The following is a 17,888-nucleotide window of genomic DNA, read 5'->3' as shown; positions in this document are numbered from 1 at the left end:
TAAATTGTAGAAATGAACCACGTTTCTGTCACAACCCAGGCTATATATGGGTGTTTTACAGCATTTATATTTCGGGTCCCCATACGGTGTGATATCAGTTCCTTAGGTTCTGATGTAGACATCATTCAATTGGAGAGAAAACTGACGCCTTACAAGCTCCATTCCTGAAAGAAAACACATTTAATCTGAATTATCATCTAGTTATGGCCATGGGAGCAGTAATTAAGTATCCTGGCCTAATACGCAAAAAAACGGATTTGTTTTTGTATTAAGCAGACACAGAACACACCAGAAGGATATATTATTTTTATTCACACGTTTAATTGCCTCTGATATGTGGCACAGCAGAGGTTAAGTTACAAGACTCTAGGAACATCGTGGATATGTTAAAAATAACCGGTTACTATCGTGTTTTATTCACATCTTGTTAAAACATTATATTGAAAATATTCGTTTCTATTAACTTTTTACATTGACACAAAATAAATAGAATTATAATGCATTTAAGTAACCATAAGCATAACATAGAAACTCAAATTTGGCGCATACCTCAAATACATGAAAAGATGAGCATAAACTTTAATTATGTTTGCTTTTATCGTGACTCTTGATCTTCTGACTGTTGACCCCAGTCCCATGGTCTTTTCTGACATATGCTTTGTAATGCTTCAGTGAAAGGATTATGCTGTTTTATGTGCTTTTAAAGGAAACAAATGCATTATGTAGCACATTACTTTCTACGTATATGTTAAAAGCATTCATATATTCATTATAAGTGCAGTCATAATTTAATTGTTTTTAAAATAGTCAGTATACATCCACAAAGTAGTTCAAGGTTATCCAAGTCCAAGCTGCAAATTATTACTCATTTTAAACATTATGCAGTAAAGGTATAAAGCACAGTTGGATAAGGCTCATATTGCCTTTCAAGTACATGGCACCGAGTGCAGGTGCTCTCTCATTGGCACTTGTAAAAATATCTTATTGGCTTTTACACTTTTGTAAGAATAGGTTTTCTAGTTGATAAACAGGGGCTGCATTTTATTACACAGTTTTAAGCATATTTATCTATTTGTGGAGTGGAAGTCTCCTAGTAATAGTGTACATGAAGTCCAGGATTATTGTCAAAAAGCAGAAACCGAGAAGAACCCTTCAGTGCAGAGAGCAAGAGAGACCAACCTACAAGATGAACCCCAAGACACCCTAGGGTATACATCGCGCTGTATACATTCATTTAACATAACATCATTTAACACGAGGAGGAAAAAGATGAGAATGCCCACATATGAGGAAGACAGCAGCCAGCTCACAAATAAAAAACACCTTCCATAGCTGCTGTAAAATGTTCCAGGTGAGCTTGTTCTTTTAGCATAAATAGCAGAATACGTGAAGGTGGTGCATGCGTGTAAATAGATATAAACATAGTTACAAATACAAGAGGATAGAGGCTGGAGATAAGCAAGTAAGCACTTTTTGACTTTCGTGTTACCACAATCAAAATCCCTATCAAGAGCCTTTTAGGGGAGAAATAATAGGATAAAAAGCCTGAAGACAAATATAGACCGGCACCATAGTACTAATCATCGTCCTTTCTACGAAGGTAAACCTTTGTTACTATATAGGGATTTTATAGGGATTTGCGGGTTATAGCCAGAATGATGTAGAATAGTCTTTATCTAACTCGCAACACCTTCTATTCATAGTAGTTATAATATAGACCACAAGACATAAATGTGCTTAATAATATTTTTGTTTTAAAAGTGGAAATTCAGAATCATACAAAAAATATAATAAGGCATTCATGCAATGAATTCTTACACAGAAAGGTACTTAATTTTAATAGTTCTTAGAAGAGACAGCAGACACATCTTCCCTATTTACCACCTTTTTACATCTCGCTCTGTGAGCCTCTTTTAATTATGATGGTCACCCCCTCAAATGGACATTTAGGCTGCCTTGGATAAAGACAACCATCGCACCCTCATTTGCACTCTGGAGTATTGAATGGCATTCACTGTCAATGTTCTTCACTGGTTCTCCTCCTCCTTTCCAACCAACACCAGTTTGTTCACATGGGCATCTCCGGGTTCCAAAAGATCACTATCATCTGCAGAATCTGCCCTGGGTTCCATACTGTCTCCTGTCATCTTCAATCTCTCCATAGATCCGCTTAGTGCTCTTCTCACAATAAGTGCATCAAGATGCACCAATATGCTAATGATACACGACTCTACTTGAAAGACTTCTCTGATTCAAACATCCAGCGCCTCGCACACTGTCTTCTTGTCATCCAGACCTGAATGTCCAGCATCTACTTGAAGCTCAAGCAACCAAGACAGAATTCCTGATATTTGCAGATCAAGAAAACAACACAAACCTGGGTCAATGGCATGACCATTGACAGCTTTAAACCCCAACTTTTTCCAAATGCCAAGTCACTTGGATGCCGCCTTTAGACCAAACTCACCCACTGCCAGAAAAACAAAGGTACGTTGGTACCAGCTTTCCTTCTAAAGAAAATGAAACTCTTTCTCCCAGAAACCAACTTCAGAACTACTGCTCAAGCACTCGTACTCTCACATCTGGATAGTGGTAACGCCCTGCTCCATAGCTTTCCAGACTCCCCACTTGCATCACTAAAGGCATCCAAAAAGCCACATCACATCTCATCTAGAGGATAAAGAAACATGAACACATCCTCTTCATCATGATGGAACTTGTAGGAAAATGCGCCTTTTGCCTCGCCACCCAGATTTGTTTGCTAGATTTTGCTGCTGGGGTTTTGGACTCTGCACACTGGGACACTGCTGTCCAGTGCCCCGTGTATGTGCTCTGATACATAAAAACATGCTGAATTGGTACATACTAAACTGGCATAATTAGCTTATCTATAAGTCCCTAGTATATGATACAAAGTGTACCAAGGGCCTGTGAGTTGAATGTGATTAGTGAACTGCAGCACTCATTGTGCCACTACTAAAGTGACAAATCAAAACTTGACTGCAGGCTTGCCACCACTAACTTGGCTGTACTGGTATAAACCGCAAATTTGACCTGTCAAAATAATCCCTTTGGACAGGCCTAAACCTCCCTTTCAAATAATAATATGTTGCCCCCATGTAGGCCTTAAGTGCCCATAATGCAGGGTGCATAATAGCTAACAGTAGGACATGTAAAAGGGAATGTTAAATATGTCCTTACAGGGACAATGTCCTAAAACCTATTTTCATTGTGGCATGGTTAGCTGTTTTATACAACTGTATTGGGATACTTTATTTAAGTTAATAAAATGATCTCCACTTAGGGAACCAGCTACAAAGTTTGCTGGACTTTATAAAATATTTAAGACAAATCGATTCAGTGGTAATGTCATATTTGTAACATATTTTACAAAGGTACTTCCAAAAATGTTACCCTTAGCCTGCCTAAAGCCTCTAGAGCACATTAGCTTTCAGCTGTCATCCAGTAGCTGAATTCTTCTTAGATTGGGTGTGAATGGGCTCCCAGACCTGAGCCACTGGAGTTTGGTGTTGGGAGGTATCCGGTTCCTTTGGCAGGACAGCCATCTGGACAGTGCCCCGGAGTTTAACTATCTGCACAGGTTCCTGCCCTTTGCCAGGCAGATATAGCTCAAACTGGGCCTGCCTTTCTATTGTCTATCTAACCAGCAAGGCACCCATTTCAGTGGGAGAGTAGCTGCCCCTAAAACTGGTTTAAGCGACCACAGATTAGGGGGTTGTTCACTTGCCTCGTCGCACCTGCAGTGTGGTCACAGGAGCTCTGCACAGGGGAAGAAATTTTCAATATCTTAGTTTTAGATAGAAATGCACTGTGGGGCTGTTTGGAGTAGGGCTCACAGGAACTGCTGCAAAGTTGGGCATGGTTACCCCTGGGAACTCTGTCCCTAAAGGTTAGGGGGGCCAGGAGTCATCCTCACTCACACGGGTATGCATGTGGTACCTCTGGGGACTGTCTTAAGAAAACTATGTGGAAAAAAGAAGAAGGGCTGCATAGGCTGTTGAGACCTGTGAGGAGCCCTGAAAGGCTGGACCTGCTCCCACTTATACCCAAGACAAGGAAAGAAGAGGAGCCCAAGTGTCAGTTTGATAACCTTCAGCTAAGCTACAGGGACACAACCAGCCATAAGAAGTTCCTTTTCCTTGTGCGCCCAACTAAACATTTCCAACTAGATCTGCCCGGGACCATGCTGGTGGCTATTGCTGGAGTGAGTCTTGACCTGCAAGTGATTTTCCTGAGGTTCTGGGACCCCTAGGAACATTTTCCCTATTGGTTAAGGGGGTCAGGAGTCATCCCCACCCACATGGGTATAAATGTGGTACCTCTGGGGACCGTCTTAAGATCACTATGTGGAAAAGAGAAGAAGGGCTGCAAAGGCTGTTGAGGCCTGTGAGGAGACCTGAAAGGCTGGACCTGCTTCCACCTATACCCAGGACAAAGAAGATGAGCCCAAGTGTCAGTTTGATAACCTTCTGCTAAGCTACAGGGACACAACAAGCCATAAGAAGTTCCTTTTCCTTATGCGCCCACCTGACCAGTTCCAACTAGATCTGCCCAGGACCCTGCTGGTGGCTTTTGCTGGAGTGAGTCTTGACCTGGAAGTGATTTTCCTGAGGTTGTGACAAACCTGCCAAGTCAATCCAGTGAATCTGCGTTGCCGCTGGGACAAAGATTCATGTCGCAGAGCCCATCCATTCCATCAGGACATTGAGGATAAGGTATCCAGCCTCATGGAAGCCCTGCTTAGCTACAGCTCACAGCCTTGGCCTGCTGTAGAAATCCAAGCTCAAAAAGTGAATAAGGAGGAGATTTAATACACTATGATGCTGTGCAGCATTGTATTTGTCTTGTGGCACCGCACTGCATGACAGGGAAAGAGCAGGAATGTGCTGAATTTAAGTCAATGTGACATATTTTGGAAGGCTAGAACCTATACAGGCACCTTGCACCATGGTGTGAGGTTGCCTGGAATACAAGCAGGATTATATTTTGTGAAAGAAGGGACACCTTCCTGCATGAAAACAATCCTGAGAGGCATATTCCTCTTTCTATGTGTGCTGCAGAATGCATTGAAAGAGGTAGTAACAAGGACATATATCTCTTTGTTTCCCATGCCTGGGTAGGCGTATCTTTTTGGTGCATTCATTGGTTCATCAACTCTGGTAAGTCTGGCAATGTGTCAAAAACCATTTGAGTTGTGTGGGGTGCACCCATACAATGCCCATAGAAAGCCTTCCCTGTGCAGAGTAAGTCAACACAGCGATTTGTGCTATGTTGCTTTACTCCAGATTTATAGAGCCACGCAGGGTCATGCACAGTGGCAGTATGTGACTTCTTAAATCTCACTTAAGGTTTGCGTCACACACACACATACCACATAGGCTCCTTAGACTTAATGTAGAAATCTTCACTGAGCAATGGCGTCATAAGTATGTGGCTTCCGAAAGACCTTACTGAAGCGCAACATTTAATTCTTCCCGCACTTAGCTTCTCTGCCAAAAGCCAATAGCTTCACCAGCACTGATGTCTATTCAGCCTGATGGATCCGTTCTCAACTAGAGCCTGTTGACTTTTCCGGCTGAGGATGTTTGACTTCTGCTTTAGAAACAAAGTCGAAGGTATAACCTCCAACTGAGTCAAACCTGGTTTTAATCCTCGACCCACACTCCATTGTGGTCAGCTTTAAACAGCGCCTAGACCAGTCAAGCACAACCAGATGAATGGGGTTAGCACTTAATGGTGCTATTTCTATTTAAAATGCCAGAAAATCATATTAATTGTTCCCCTTTTTGCACTTTTGTCACTTTGTTGTCATTTTGTTAACTAAATTGTGCTCTATCATTATAACTTGCTGTAAGATAGTTATTGTGTTGTGTTTTTAATGTTTTAACTGTTTGGTACTTCTAAATGCTTTACACACTTTTTAAGTTAAGCCTGTCTGCCGGGGTCATAGCTACCAGGGGTTGAGATGCAGTTTAAATTACTGAAACCTTTACTGACTTAACAAGAATAATTACCTTATTAATATGGTGGTTACACTCTACCCCAAATAATAAACCAATTTTTCATAGTACCCATGTTCTGGAAGATCATACCAATATCTATCAAGATTGGCCCAGCTCTGCACCAAATTAGGAAAGAGGTGAAGACTCTTCTCTTCTAAGAACACTACAAGATAATGTATTTACATTCCATAACTCAGCTACTCCTTGTATCACTCATTGACTTTATGCTTGACTTTGCGTCTATACAGTGCTCCGCTCTCTTTTGGCTAGGTTTGCTCAACATACAAACATTTACATACATACACAAGGCTGATGGAAATACAAGCATTTTGGTGGGTGGGAAATACATTGGCTCTATTATATGAAACAATATATCTATAATACCCTCATAACAGAAACACCATGTAAAAGACTTAATGCAGCTGACTGATACAACCTCCACACATTGTTCGAACACAACTAATTGGCAAAACAGTTAGGGCCATATATACAGTTCGGTGAACAGGATAGTCCATCACAAATGTTACAGAGTACCCAGTCTGCCAAACCCTCATTGCGCTAGCTCAAATATGGGTCAAACAGACCGTCAAATGGTGGGTCTGCTGTGAGAAAAATTATTCTGAAGTGCCAACTGAGTAGGGGGCCATGAAATTAGGGGCTTTAGACCGCCCACCCCATTTAGAGATGATGACCTGATGTCCCTTTCTGTCACCACCAGGTAAAACCAGGTGTTCATAAACATAAAAAAAGAATGACCCAGACCCTATTAGAAAGCTATCAGGACCCATTATTGCATTATTTTTTCAGATACAAGCTCCAGCTCTTTAAGTTTGTTACTGAAAAACAAAACATTTGTTGAGTGCTCATCAGAAACCTGGCAGACACACACCAAACATTTTGTACGTCACTGGAGTCGCAATGGTGGAAGCTCCTGTGTAGGCACAAAGATCTTAACAGGGATATCTTAACTTGGTGGATGGCAGTCAAGCAGAGTTGGGAGAGGAAATGACCAACACCTTGGCAGACAGTGACACATCCACCAAGGTTTAAATCAACCCCATAGTTACTGTTCCTTCCAAAATTCTTTGGATCTGTCTGCCAAATAGTCAAAAGTTTAAAGTGGTGTGTACAAAGTATATGTAACTAAGGATTATGTTCTGTACTGATTGGCCAATGCAGCATGATCCTGGAGTAAAATTCAACTTAATCTTAAATGCGGTGTTGATTTGAATTTTATAGGATAGGATACTCAATTTAAAAATGTCAACTGCTTCTTAACTAAATTTAAATTTACCATTTCTATTGTGGCCATTTCGGAAATATGTTATACAAACAATCCATGTAATCACAGTTTTCATATGTGAATGCAAAAAATACACAAGACGTACATGCATGCAGTTTGCCTGAATGGAGGATGCTACCTGTCAACATAAAGTTGACGTATTTGTGATGTCCACCATTACTGCTTCTAAGCTGCCCTTCTACATGGAGATGAAGCTCAGCCCACGTGGTTCCAAAATGTAAAATCAGTTGCAAAATTAAACAAAAAAGACAGAACATTGCAAGAGGACGTCAAATTACGGCACAGTAGGTTCTCATGGCCCAATGTCCTCATGATTGTTCATGCCTGTAATGTTTCATCTAATAACGCGCCACTATCAAAAAACAGAATGCTTAGAGTTGCTTCTCAGACTAGTTGGCGACCCTTTGATTAGAGGCTCTGTTTACCAATTAAGTCCTTATTTTTGAGATCCCAGGATTTCGGTGTGGTGATGTGATTGGGCCAGAATCACTGATTCGAAGTTGATATCCTCTCAATGTATTTCCTTCAGAATAGGGAATAACACACAGATCTGGAAATCCTGGCCCCTATGAAGGCCCATTTCTAATGAATTGGCTGGATGAGCTAGGCTCACCCAAACATGAGCCTGGCCCTGACAGTGCCATCTCGAAGGCCAATAGTAAATGGCCACTTTCCTTTAACTTTCTGTTTTTCTTCCTATGAGTTGCGTGATTGGGCCTGGGTTCTCTCACAGGCACCCCCAATCATGCATTGCCTTTTAGAAAAGTGGATTGTGTCCTGCCCACTCGTGCAAGTACAATTGGTTCACGGGAATGGGGCAAATCCTTTCTTTGGCACCTGGCAAACAACTGTAACCTTAACCGTTCTGCTGCCTGGATATTTCCTTTACTATTCCACGCTGGAGAAAAAAGTTTGCTTTTCCTGAGTCACCTTTCCTGGCTCCGAAGCTGCTTATCAGATTGGCTGTGACGGGGAACCAGCAGGTAAGAGAATGTGTGGCTATTTGGTCTTCTTTTTAAAATCAGGGAAGGCCCAGCAAGACACATACGTCATGTATGCTTCATTTACAATAACAAATGTCAGGATAACTCTGGTAATTAATAATCCTGCTGGAGAGCAATGCTTTGTCTGTTAGTAGTTTTGAAATGCAGATAAACTGTATTTTATGTGGATAGCTCAGTGGGTTACTGCCTTTGTCACAGAGTTTCTTGTTTTACTTGCAGTTCAGAAGTTACAAACTATCATAGGACAGTGACCTATGAACTTTCATCAAAGAGCTGCATGTAAACCTGAATGGTATAGTTAGAATATAGCTTTTTTAATGTTGTGATATAGTTAGAACTTCCCAGGTCTTTCATTATTCTAAAGTTGCTAAAAAGAGCTTGTTTGGGCAGATATACATTTTTATTAGTAAAGCCAACCCGCAAGCACACGAGTGCTCTTTAAATCCTGAGTTTGTGTTTCTCCTGATGAAACCCTCTTAAAATATACTTCCCACCACTATGGATGACATGTGATTCCTACACCTTGTATCCCTCATTGATTTATGTGACATTACCTGTAGACTGATTTACGTACTTGCATGTTTCATTGTCTCTGCATAATGTGTGTAAAGTACTACACTATGCATAGCGCTATACAACAAATGAAATGCATCTGAGAGAGGGACTATGGAGAGATGAGAAACTGGTGAGTGTGGCAGTGAGGGAGTTCAAGGAGGAGGTCATGAGAGGGAGGGGCTGTGGAGAGATGAGGGGCACTGGTGGAGGGTGGTAGTGAGGGAATCTGAGGAGGAGGTCATGAGGGGAAGGGGCTTTGGAGAGATGAGGGGTACTTGAGGAGGGTGACCGTGAGGGAATCTGAGGAAGAGGTCACGAGGGAGAGCCTGAGAAGTGTCATTTGCCTCATACTCCCTCCTCAGAAACCTCATCTTCCGATCAAAGAGACATTGCATGTAAAATCACTGTTTGAGAGTGATAACATTTAGAAAGAGATTTGGAAAGAAAATAATGTGTTTTACTGGCCCTCATAAAAGTAAGTAGAGATAAAGGAGAGCCCTGAAGCAGGCCTGGCTAGACATATAAGTGGCAAATCGGGCCTGCAGTTGCCCACCCGAATGCACCCTTGGCCCACCCAAATAAAACCTCCTGGAGCCGGGGCTGCCCAAATTCCATGTATGGGCCCAAATGTGCACACTTATTACTTCTACTTGGGGCAATTGTGAAATGGGTGCAGGGGCTATTTTGAGACCCATGATCTAGCTAGAAGGGAGGGGTGGAAGGGCAGTGTAGGTGACATGAGAGCTGAGGCAAGCATTTACTGCTCACCAGATTGCGCACAAGCAGGGTGGGCGGAGGGTGGGCCAACTGCCCACAGCACCACACAAGGCTCTGGGTTCAGTGTTTCCATGCCCTGGATTACCAAATCTGGTATTTTCAGATCTGTTATCATGAACCCAGTAACACTGGGTTACTCACAAGTCAGAAGGACCTCCCGGGGACATCTCTTTGCCCCGCTCGTAATGAGGGCCTAAGGGTTCCAAAATATTCCACTTCCCTGTCCAAGGTCTGAAAACACATCCAGCTTTCAGCTTTCAACACTCTCTTGAAGACACTGCAGAACCCCAAATTAGCGAATTTATCAATCCCTGTTTTCCAGCTACCTTTAGTTGTTTGGAAATTATAAAGTAGTTGTTCCATTTATTTCGTTTTCTAGTTTATAAAGAGTTTACATCAACAGCTTAAAACAAAATGAAAGTTCCAAAAAACTTAGCATGGCCACAAAAATTGGCCCTGAATGAACATCAGGGCAAACTAACATAGAAGAATCAGGGAGAAGTTCCTCAAAAGAGCTCGGAACAGGATTTTTTTCATGCCACTTAAACACCATTTATTACCTGGGTTAAAGTGTAGGGGACGAATGTCCTTTTCTTCATTGCCTGTTATCCTCCATTTCATGTGCAACCTTTTGTTTTATTCAACTGTGAAACCTTTTGTTTTATTCAACTGTGAAATTAGCCAGTCGCTCAAGGTAAATTCTAACCGTGGAGTATGGACTGAGTAATTAAAGCATGCTATGCTTTCCAGGATGCCACAGACTTAGCAGCGAAATCGCATTTGTGGCTCACCATATGAGGTCGACATATCCTACAGTGCATTAGTTGGAAAACGCATTACTTCGATAGCATTTCGGAAGCCTGCAATATTTCTCACAGGCAAATCGAAAATAAACAAATTGTTCGTCACGTAGGAGAAATCAAGACGGTATTAAAAAAACGATCTGAAAGCAGGTAAAATGACTGCTGTTCGTGTCCTAAAAATAATCAAAAGGCATTTTTAATTCCGCCTTACATCAGGGACAACCCTTTGTAAATCAGGCCCAAAAGACTGTCTAAAGCCAAGGTATATCTCTTCTTAAAGTTTAAGTGATTTAAAACAGTCTTAAGCCTGTCTACAGTCTGGATTTCTCCATTTGTGAATCAGCCCCATAGTGTTTAACCCAACCACTCATTCTTGCACTACACCTCTAGGCAGCCTAAATTAGTATTTGTCAAGACTAACTGCCATGTCGGCCATGGATTTGGTCAGCTTCTTCATAGAATTTGCCATGCCTGAAATCTCTTGCCATCTTGCTGTCTGGAGGGACTGTTGCAGCTCGTGCTTTGATTGCAGTGCAGAAATATGCTGGTCAAGTTGCTCAACACTTGAGGATGTTTTAGAGAGCTCGTGCTCTTTATTGGCAATCTGTAACATAAAATAAGGATTTTCAATTCGAAAAGGTACATTGCGATCACGAAACATCACACATGCGCAGAAATGAAAAATAAAAATGAACGCCCACTTATTGGAAATACCGTTTCATGATAATTTCACAAATTGAATACTTATATTAACTAACATTGTATGAATTAAATAAGGTAAGGTGATATTTTTATTTGACAATGGGGTCTGCATCAGCACGCCTGAGAACAGACAATAGTTGCAGGTGTAGGTGATTAAAAAAGTGTTCAATTCCTAACTTTGTGTAGAAGATGTTATAAAAGTAATAATTTTGCTTCCCATGATCCATTGGATGGTAGTACTATAATGTAATGCAGTCAAGCAGAGCCTTATCAGCTGGCTACACTTACTGCACGTAGTAGGCTGGAGTTGTGTGTCTGGCCAGCTCTCAATTAAAAAGGCATGGTAAGGCAACCACAGAGGGCTATCACTGAGAGGAGCCAAGTGACATGTGAAGAAGACACAACATGCCTTTTTTCTTAGTGGATGGGCTACGCTCCAATGGGAAAAATGCCCATTTGCCTGGAGGGGAAACAGCGTATACAACGCTGTCTCCACAATGTGGTACCATTACAACGACCGTGTTGTTACCTCGCGTGCCATTACATCGCAAGTCGTTTCTAGGACTTGCTGTAGGGGGCAGGCTGGTGTTGGATTTAGAATCCAACACCTTCCCTGCTGTTGCACAAATTGGAGTAGGAATAGTAAATAATACTATTTCTAAGGCCAGCGCACCCCACAGCAATTCGTTGAAACGACTTGTGATGTAATGGTTCGCGTGTTAACAACGCTGTCGTTGTAACGACCCAGGGCCGGACTGGGAACCAAAACCGGCCCTGCAAAGTGCTCGGCCCCCCCCAGGGTTTGAGGGTGCCGCCGAGTTCTCTGCCAGGGCCGGTTTTCGGCCGATTTTGTTGCAAAAACGGCCCTGTAACAAAATCAGCCCCCAGGGGCCCAAAACCAGCCCCCACCCGTGCGGTACACCGGGGGATTGCCCGGTGCCTGCATCGGCCAGTCCGGGCATGAAACAACCGTGTTGTAAAGGAATGATACAACTAAACAGCTATATTAGCCTGGAGAGCTCAACATCTATGCACAGGTCCTAGTAGTACAAAGAAAAATGTATGGGTTATTCAAGAGGGCTAGGCAGCAACAAATTCAGCCTCCACCACAGCCACACATTATTTGGAAATGGGAAGGAGCTTGACTGCCAATTTGGATTTCTGGACCCCCCCCAGGGTTTGAGGGTGCCGCCGAGTTCTCTGCCAGGGCCGGTTTTCGGCCGATTTTGTTGCAAAAACGGCCCTGTAACAAAATCAGCCCCCAGGGGCCCAAAACCAGCCCCCACCCGTGCGGTACACCGGGGGATTGCCCGGTGCCTGCATCGGCCAGTCCGGGCATGAAACAACCGTGTTGTAAAGGAATGATACAACTAAACAGCTATATTAGCCTGGAGAGCTCAACATCTATGCACAGGTCCTAGTAGTACAAAGAAAAATGTATGGGTTATTCAAGAGGGCTAGGCAGCAACAAATTCAGCCTCCACCACAGCCACACATTATTTGGAAATGGGAAGGAGCTTGACTGCCAATTTGGATTTCTGGACCCCCCCCCAGGGTTTGAGGGTGCCGCCGAGTTCTCTGCCAGGGCTGGTTTTCGGCCGATTTTGTTGCAAAAACGGCCCTGTAACAAAATCAATCCCCAGGGGCCCAAAACCAGCCCCCACCCGTGCGGTACACCGGGGGATTGCCCGGTGCCTGCATCGGCCAGTCCGGGCATGAAACAACCGTGTTGTAAAGGAATGATACAACTAAACAGCTATATTAGCCTGGAGAGCTCAACATCTATGCACAGGCCCTAGTAGTACGAAGAAAAATGTATGGGTTATTCAAGAGGGCTAGGTAGCAACAAATTCAGCCTCCACCACAGCCACACATTATTTGGAAATGGGAAGGAGCTTGACTGCCAATTTGGATTTCTGGACTCGGTTGTCCACACTTGGCAGCATCAATGTGATAGTTTACTAAAGTGGAATACAGAAGCTTGATGAAAAAGTATTTCCAGAGAATGTCCCTACATGTCACACATGATCCTTTGAATTCCGGTCAATGTTGATAATGTCCGTTTTCTGTACTTACAGTGTGATAGACAAAGTTTCATCATTCCTGCTAACCAAGGTAAGTCAATCAAACAGAGCAGTCTATAAGAGTATGCACATTTTTATTTCAGAAGTAGATATCCAACATGACAAGGTAAATTCAACTTTGTTTAGTTAATCCTAGTCTCAGGATCTTCAGCATTCGCCTCGTTCACATTGCAGATAGTTACTAACAGAATCGATGGCTCCTACAAAATACATTTTACAGGAAAAATGTACAAAATAGAATATTTAATACTCAACTAACATATAACATGTAACTTTTTTTTTGCTGACGGGGCAGTTACCACATGCCCCTTACTCCCCTCTAAATATTCTCCACCGCAAATATGAATACACTTTTTCCAATTACTTAATATAGCTACCCCTCAAAATACAAAATAAGGAAAAGTTCACCAAAGTGGGAACAGAGTAAGAGCCCATGGAGTCAGGCACAAACTGTATTATGAAGTATACTGCAGTAATTTAGGTCGTTACTAGGAGTCTCTGTTACCAGATCACTGCAGAGAGATAGACCTATGGCTAATCTGTGATCATGCTGCAGTATTTTATGCAAGTACTCAAGACCCCACAGGTGTCCATTAGCAAGGATTAAGGTTATTCCTAACATGCCTAGCTCATACCAGGCACTTGCATGTGGAAACAAGCATAATTTTGTATTTACTACGTCAGTTTTATTGCTGTTTTATTTAGCATCTGGTGGTGACTGGTGAGCCAGTCACAATCTCTGGTGGGTGAACTACAGTTCTGTAACACAGGTCTGGTGAAACCTCACAGTTCCAGGTTAAGAAGTGCACATTCACAGGCTCAGGTGAACATGCAAACATCTCAGGTAACACATTCAGTTTGGGGAAAGTACATTGTGCTGTACTGAGAGAAAGGCTGAAGAGTTCAGGGTAAGCCAACATGGGGAAAGCAAACCGCAATGCAGGCACAGGGGTTCAGCACAAGGAATTTGGGAGACAGGAGCAGGAAAGGAAAGTTGGGACAGAAAGAGAGATGGAAAGTAAAGAAGGCATGTGCGGAGTTAAAAGCTGGGAAAGGAGATAAGGGCACGGGGAGGGAGGTAGGAAGTGAGGAGTGGAGAAAAGTGACACCACCGTTGGAACAATCAGCAAAAGTGTGGAGGACTACTTCTTGATGTTCCACCACCAAACAATGGGACAAAGTAACTTTTCACAGAATGTGATGTGCTTGATAGAAACTCAATCCAAGCAATTGCAAACGATTAAAAATATGTCAAGGCCAATGGCTGAAGGAGACTGACCAGCCCACTCTTTTTGTACTACTTCCTATATGTATGTTTCTTTGCACGCCGGCAACATGAGGTCACTAAGAGATATGAAGCTGTCTGCAGCAAAAAATACACAGGTACATTACAGTGAGCCAGGTGTCTTCTCGGTTGGCTCAGGTGGGAGGTTCGCCCATCTAGAATATTCTTTTAATATATGGTATTAAATAGTGTATTAAAAATTACAATTGTCACATAAATTTGTTAAAAAGCCAAAAGTTCTGAAAAGGCACTTTTTCGTGCTCAAGTACTTTCGGGATTTGCCAAGCCACTAAAACCTGATGCTCTTGAGGAGTTCACCCCACTGTTTTCAGAATTTGCTATGGATTCCTTCTGACGTATACAAGTCATCCCTATTGTACCATAATTTTCTCAGGGGTGCAGCTCATGTGCAATGTGTGGCCCCAATGCCAAATATTATCTACAAAATCCCACTATCAGAATTTTGCAGTTAATGCCCTCATATGACTTAGGTTACCCTTATGTCAAATTACCTATAGTACTTCAATGCTAGAATTTTGTCTTGAATGTCCCCTTCCCATATGCCATGGTTTTCAAAGCCTAATGCGAAGAAGTACCCCCAATGAGCTAGCACCAGCATTTTGTCATGGGTGCCCATTATGCCAAAAATGACCTCCAGCATGCCAGTAGGGGTATTTTCACAGATGTGTGTCATGCTAACAATTGCCTTCCGTATGCCAGCGGTAGACTATTTCCATGGGTGCCTTTATAAACCAAGAATTACTATCAGAATATCAGGGTCAATGGCAGACTAGCAAGCATATCATGACATTCTCAACCACACGCACTTATATTCACTCACTCACACTCATTGTCACTCACACTCCATCATTCATTCTCATTTGCACTCTTATTCTCAATCACTATATTGCAATCACTAACTCACACTCACTCATTCTTACTCTGACTGAATCATACTTACTCATACTCACTTGCACTAACTCCACCTTTCTCCCACAATCTCACTCACGTATTCTCTCTCCTTTATTAAAACTCACTCTCACATTCACTCTAACTCCCAATCTTAATTCATCACTGAGGTGTACACACTCTTATTATCACTCAATCTTACTCACTAACACTCACTGACACACAATCTCACTTATTACTTGTCACTGACTCTCACTCACTACCTGTCACTGACTCTCACTCCATTTCACTCACACTCGCTCACACACAGACACACACTCACAAACACATGCTCGCTTGCACACAAATACACTATCACCAAAAATGCACACTACATATATATATATTTTTTAATTCTGACACCAACATCTGCCACCGAAACTCTAGTTCTAGCCCTTGGTGCTCTATTTCTTTATCACAATAATAGTGAATAATAAAGTATTATTTACTTTTAGCGAAATAAAAAAGAGGCAGAAAATGAAGGTAAAGCGTGATGCCCATAAGGGCATTCTTCCTCTGTCTTCTTGGCACATATTTTGTAACCTCTCAAGGCAGAGGTCACAAAAGTAGTGCAAGGCCTCACAAGGGGCAAGCCAGGGGTCGCAGGTGTGACCCCCGGTGACCCCTAAATGACGTGCATGTACAAACCTCTGTTTGTGGTGAACTTGGTTTCACTACCAGGGCACAAGTAGCACACAGGCGCTGTTTGTGAACCCCAAAATAGTCAATGACAAGGTAATATCTTGATATTCCTAATTTTTACTTATATTATGCAGCATGGATATCAAATTACACACCTGTTAAATACTACACCAACACGATCTGTATTCACCAGGTATGCAATTGTCACTCTTTTTGATGCACTAATTACAGTCTAAGCAGAATCGGGGCCTTGTTGTGCTTTTGATTATCTAATTTGGCTGCGACATGAGTGCTGCATTTATGCAGGTTTATGCAGGAATAAAGATTGACCCTAGATTGAAATCCACATTTTTTCATCTTTATTCGGTTTTTGGACGTTTAAAACTTTCCCGTTTTACTACATTAACATACTTTTCTTTGAAACAACAGTGGTGGCTGACTTGTACCAAAGGTGGGTTGGGTTACTCATAAAAAAAATAGATTTGTCTTTGTAACTTGCAGCCCGACGTCGTCCTCCCTCAGGTGTCTTCTCTCCTCATGGAAGCTCTGGACCAGGAAACTGCCCTATCCAATCCTGGTGCTGCTCTCACAACATGAGAGCAGCACCAGGATTGGATAGTGCAGGCTCTCTCACCGCTCCTAAGAGCACTGGAAGCCTGCACTTTCTTTAACCCAGCTGTCTAAGACAGCTAGGTTAGAAAACTTTAAAATGCACATGTCTGGCTCGCCGTTCCAAAACAGCCGGCCAAAGAGACATTACCGGAGGAGAGTGCTCCGTTTAGGAGCAAGGGCCCTCACACACCCCAAGAGGAGTCATGCTTCATCATTGGGCAGCTCCTCACTCGGCCAGCACTGCAATGCCCAACGGGCCCATTAAAGGGTCTCTTTGCCGGAGATCTTTTCTTTTCTGCCAATGTGATATGCATGTGTGAGTAACAAAATGTTAGTATGTAGAAGCCATCTTTCTTATGTGACACCAAATGCTGTTAGATTTTAGGTCCTGTTAAGTTGATGTAAAAATCACTGCACAAGATGCCTGTACCTTTCCTTGGCTTCAGAGAAATGGCTTTAGTATGCAAGACTTGCTCAAAACAGATACGTGACAAAGGAAGATGCTTGCTTAGACACAAACATTTCAGTATATCCCATTTCGCAATATTTCTGGTCATTGCTATTATGTCGCAATTATAAACTGGAAAAGTGCCAAAACTGATATCTAACATTACAGTGGAAAGTCCCAGAAGCTGCCTACTTGGGATACGTGGTCAGCAACAGGATATTTCGGACTTTAAATGGTATAGCACAACCTAGGTTTTTGCTATTTGGTCAAATGAACTATGCTTAATTTGCTCTACGTTTGTTATGATGCTGCATCCTTTGCGGTTTAGGCATATAAAAGCTTGTCAGAAATGTCACATTGTTGTACATTAAGTATCTTTGCTGTCTGTCTCCTTGCCGCATGTAATTTGCATAATTGTTGGTCTCCAATAAATTCTGCTCTCTTCTGTGCTAACAGAACTGTATTTGTGGTATTATTTCTTATTATTATTATTTCAGATCGCACAAGTAGAATGGGTGACTGTTATGTGCATTAAAAATGACTAAGGGGAAACAAGCGAGAACTACATTTCAATGGTAGGATCCTTTGTCAAGAATAAAGTGTGGTTTGAGCATAGAATAAATATAATGGACTATTTAGCTGCAATAGGTGTGAGTAAGCAGGTCAACATGTTTCATGCCTATAACAGTCCCTAGCAGATCA

The 17,888-nt window shown here is 42.2% G+C and overlaps 1 protein-coding gene across 2 annotated transcripts in view; it reads right to left on the bottom strand.

Moving 5' to 3' along the window:
• Nucleotides 1-292: 292 nt before the first annotated feature.
• The window catches only part of LOC147708237 (uncharacterized), a 787,595-nt gene continuing 769,999 nt past the window's right edge, over nucleotides 293-17,888 (bottom strand). For both annotated transcript variants that reach the window (XM_086926981.1, XM_086926982.1), the window contains exon 10: nucleotides 293-11,069. In XM_086926981.1, the coding sequence (XP_086783107.1) occupies nucleotides 10,866-11,069 (204 nt within the window). In that variant the 3' untranslated portion in view covers nucleotides 293-10,865. The remainder of the gene's footprint in view (nucleotides 11,070-17,888) is intronic.

This window comes from Lissotriton vulgaris, chromosome 6 (genome assembly GCF_964263255.1).
Source record: "Lissotriton vulgaris chromosome 6, aLisVul1.2, whole genome shotgun sequence".
Taxonomy (NCBI): Eukaryota; Metazoa; Chordata; class Amphibia; order Caudata; family Salamandridae; genus Lissotriton; species Lissotriton vulgaris.
The sequence above is the reverse complement of the archived record's forward strand: the minus strand, read 5'-3'. Positions and strand labels throughout refer to the sequence as shown.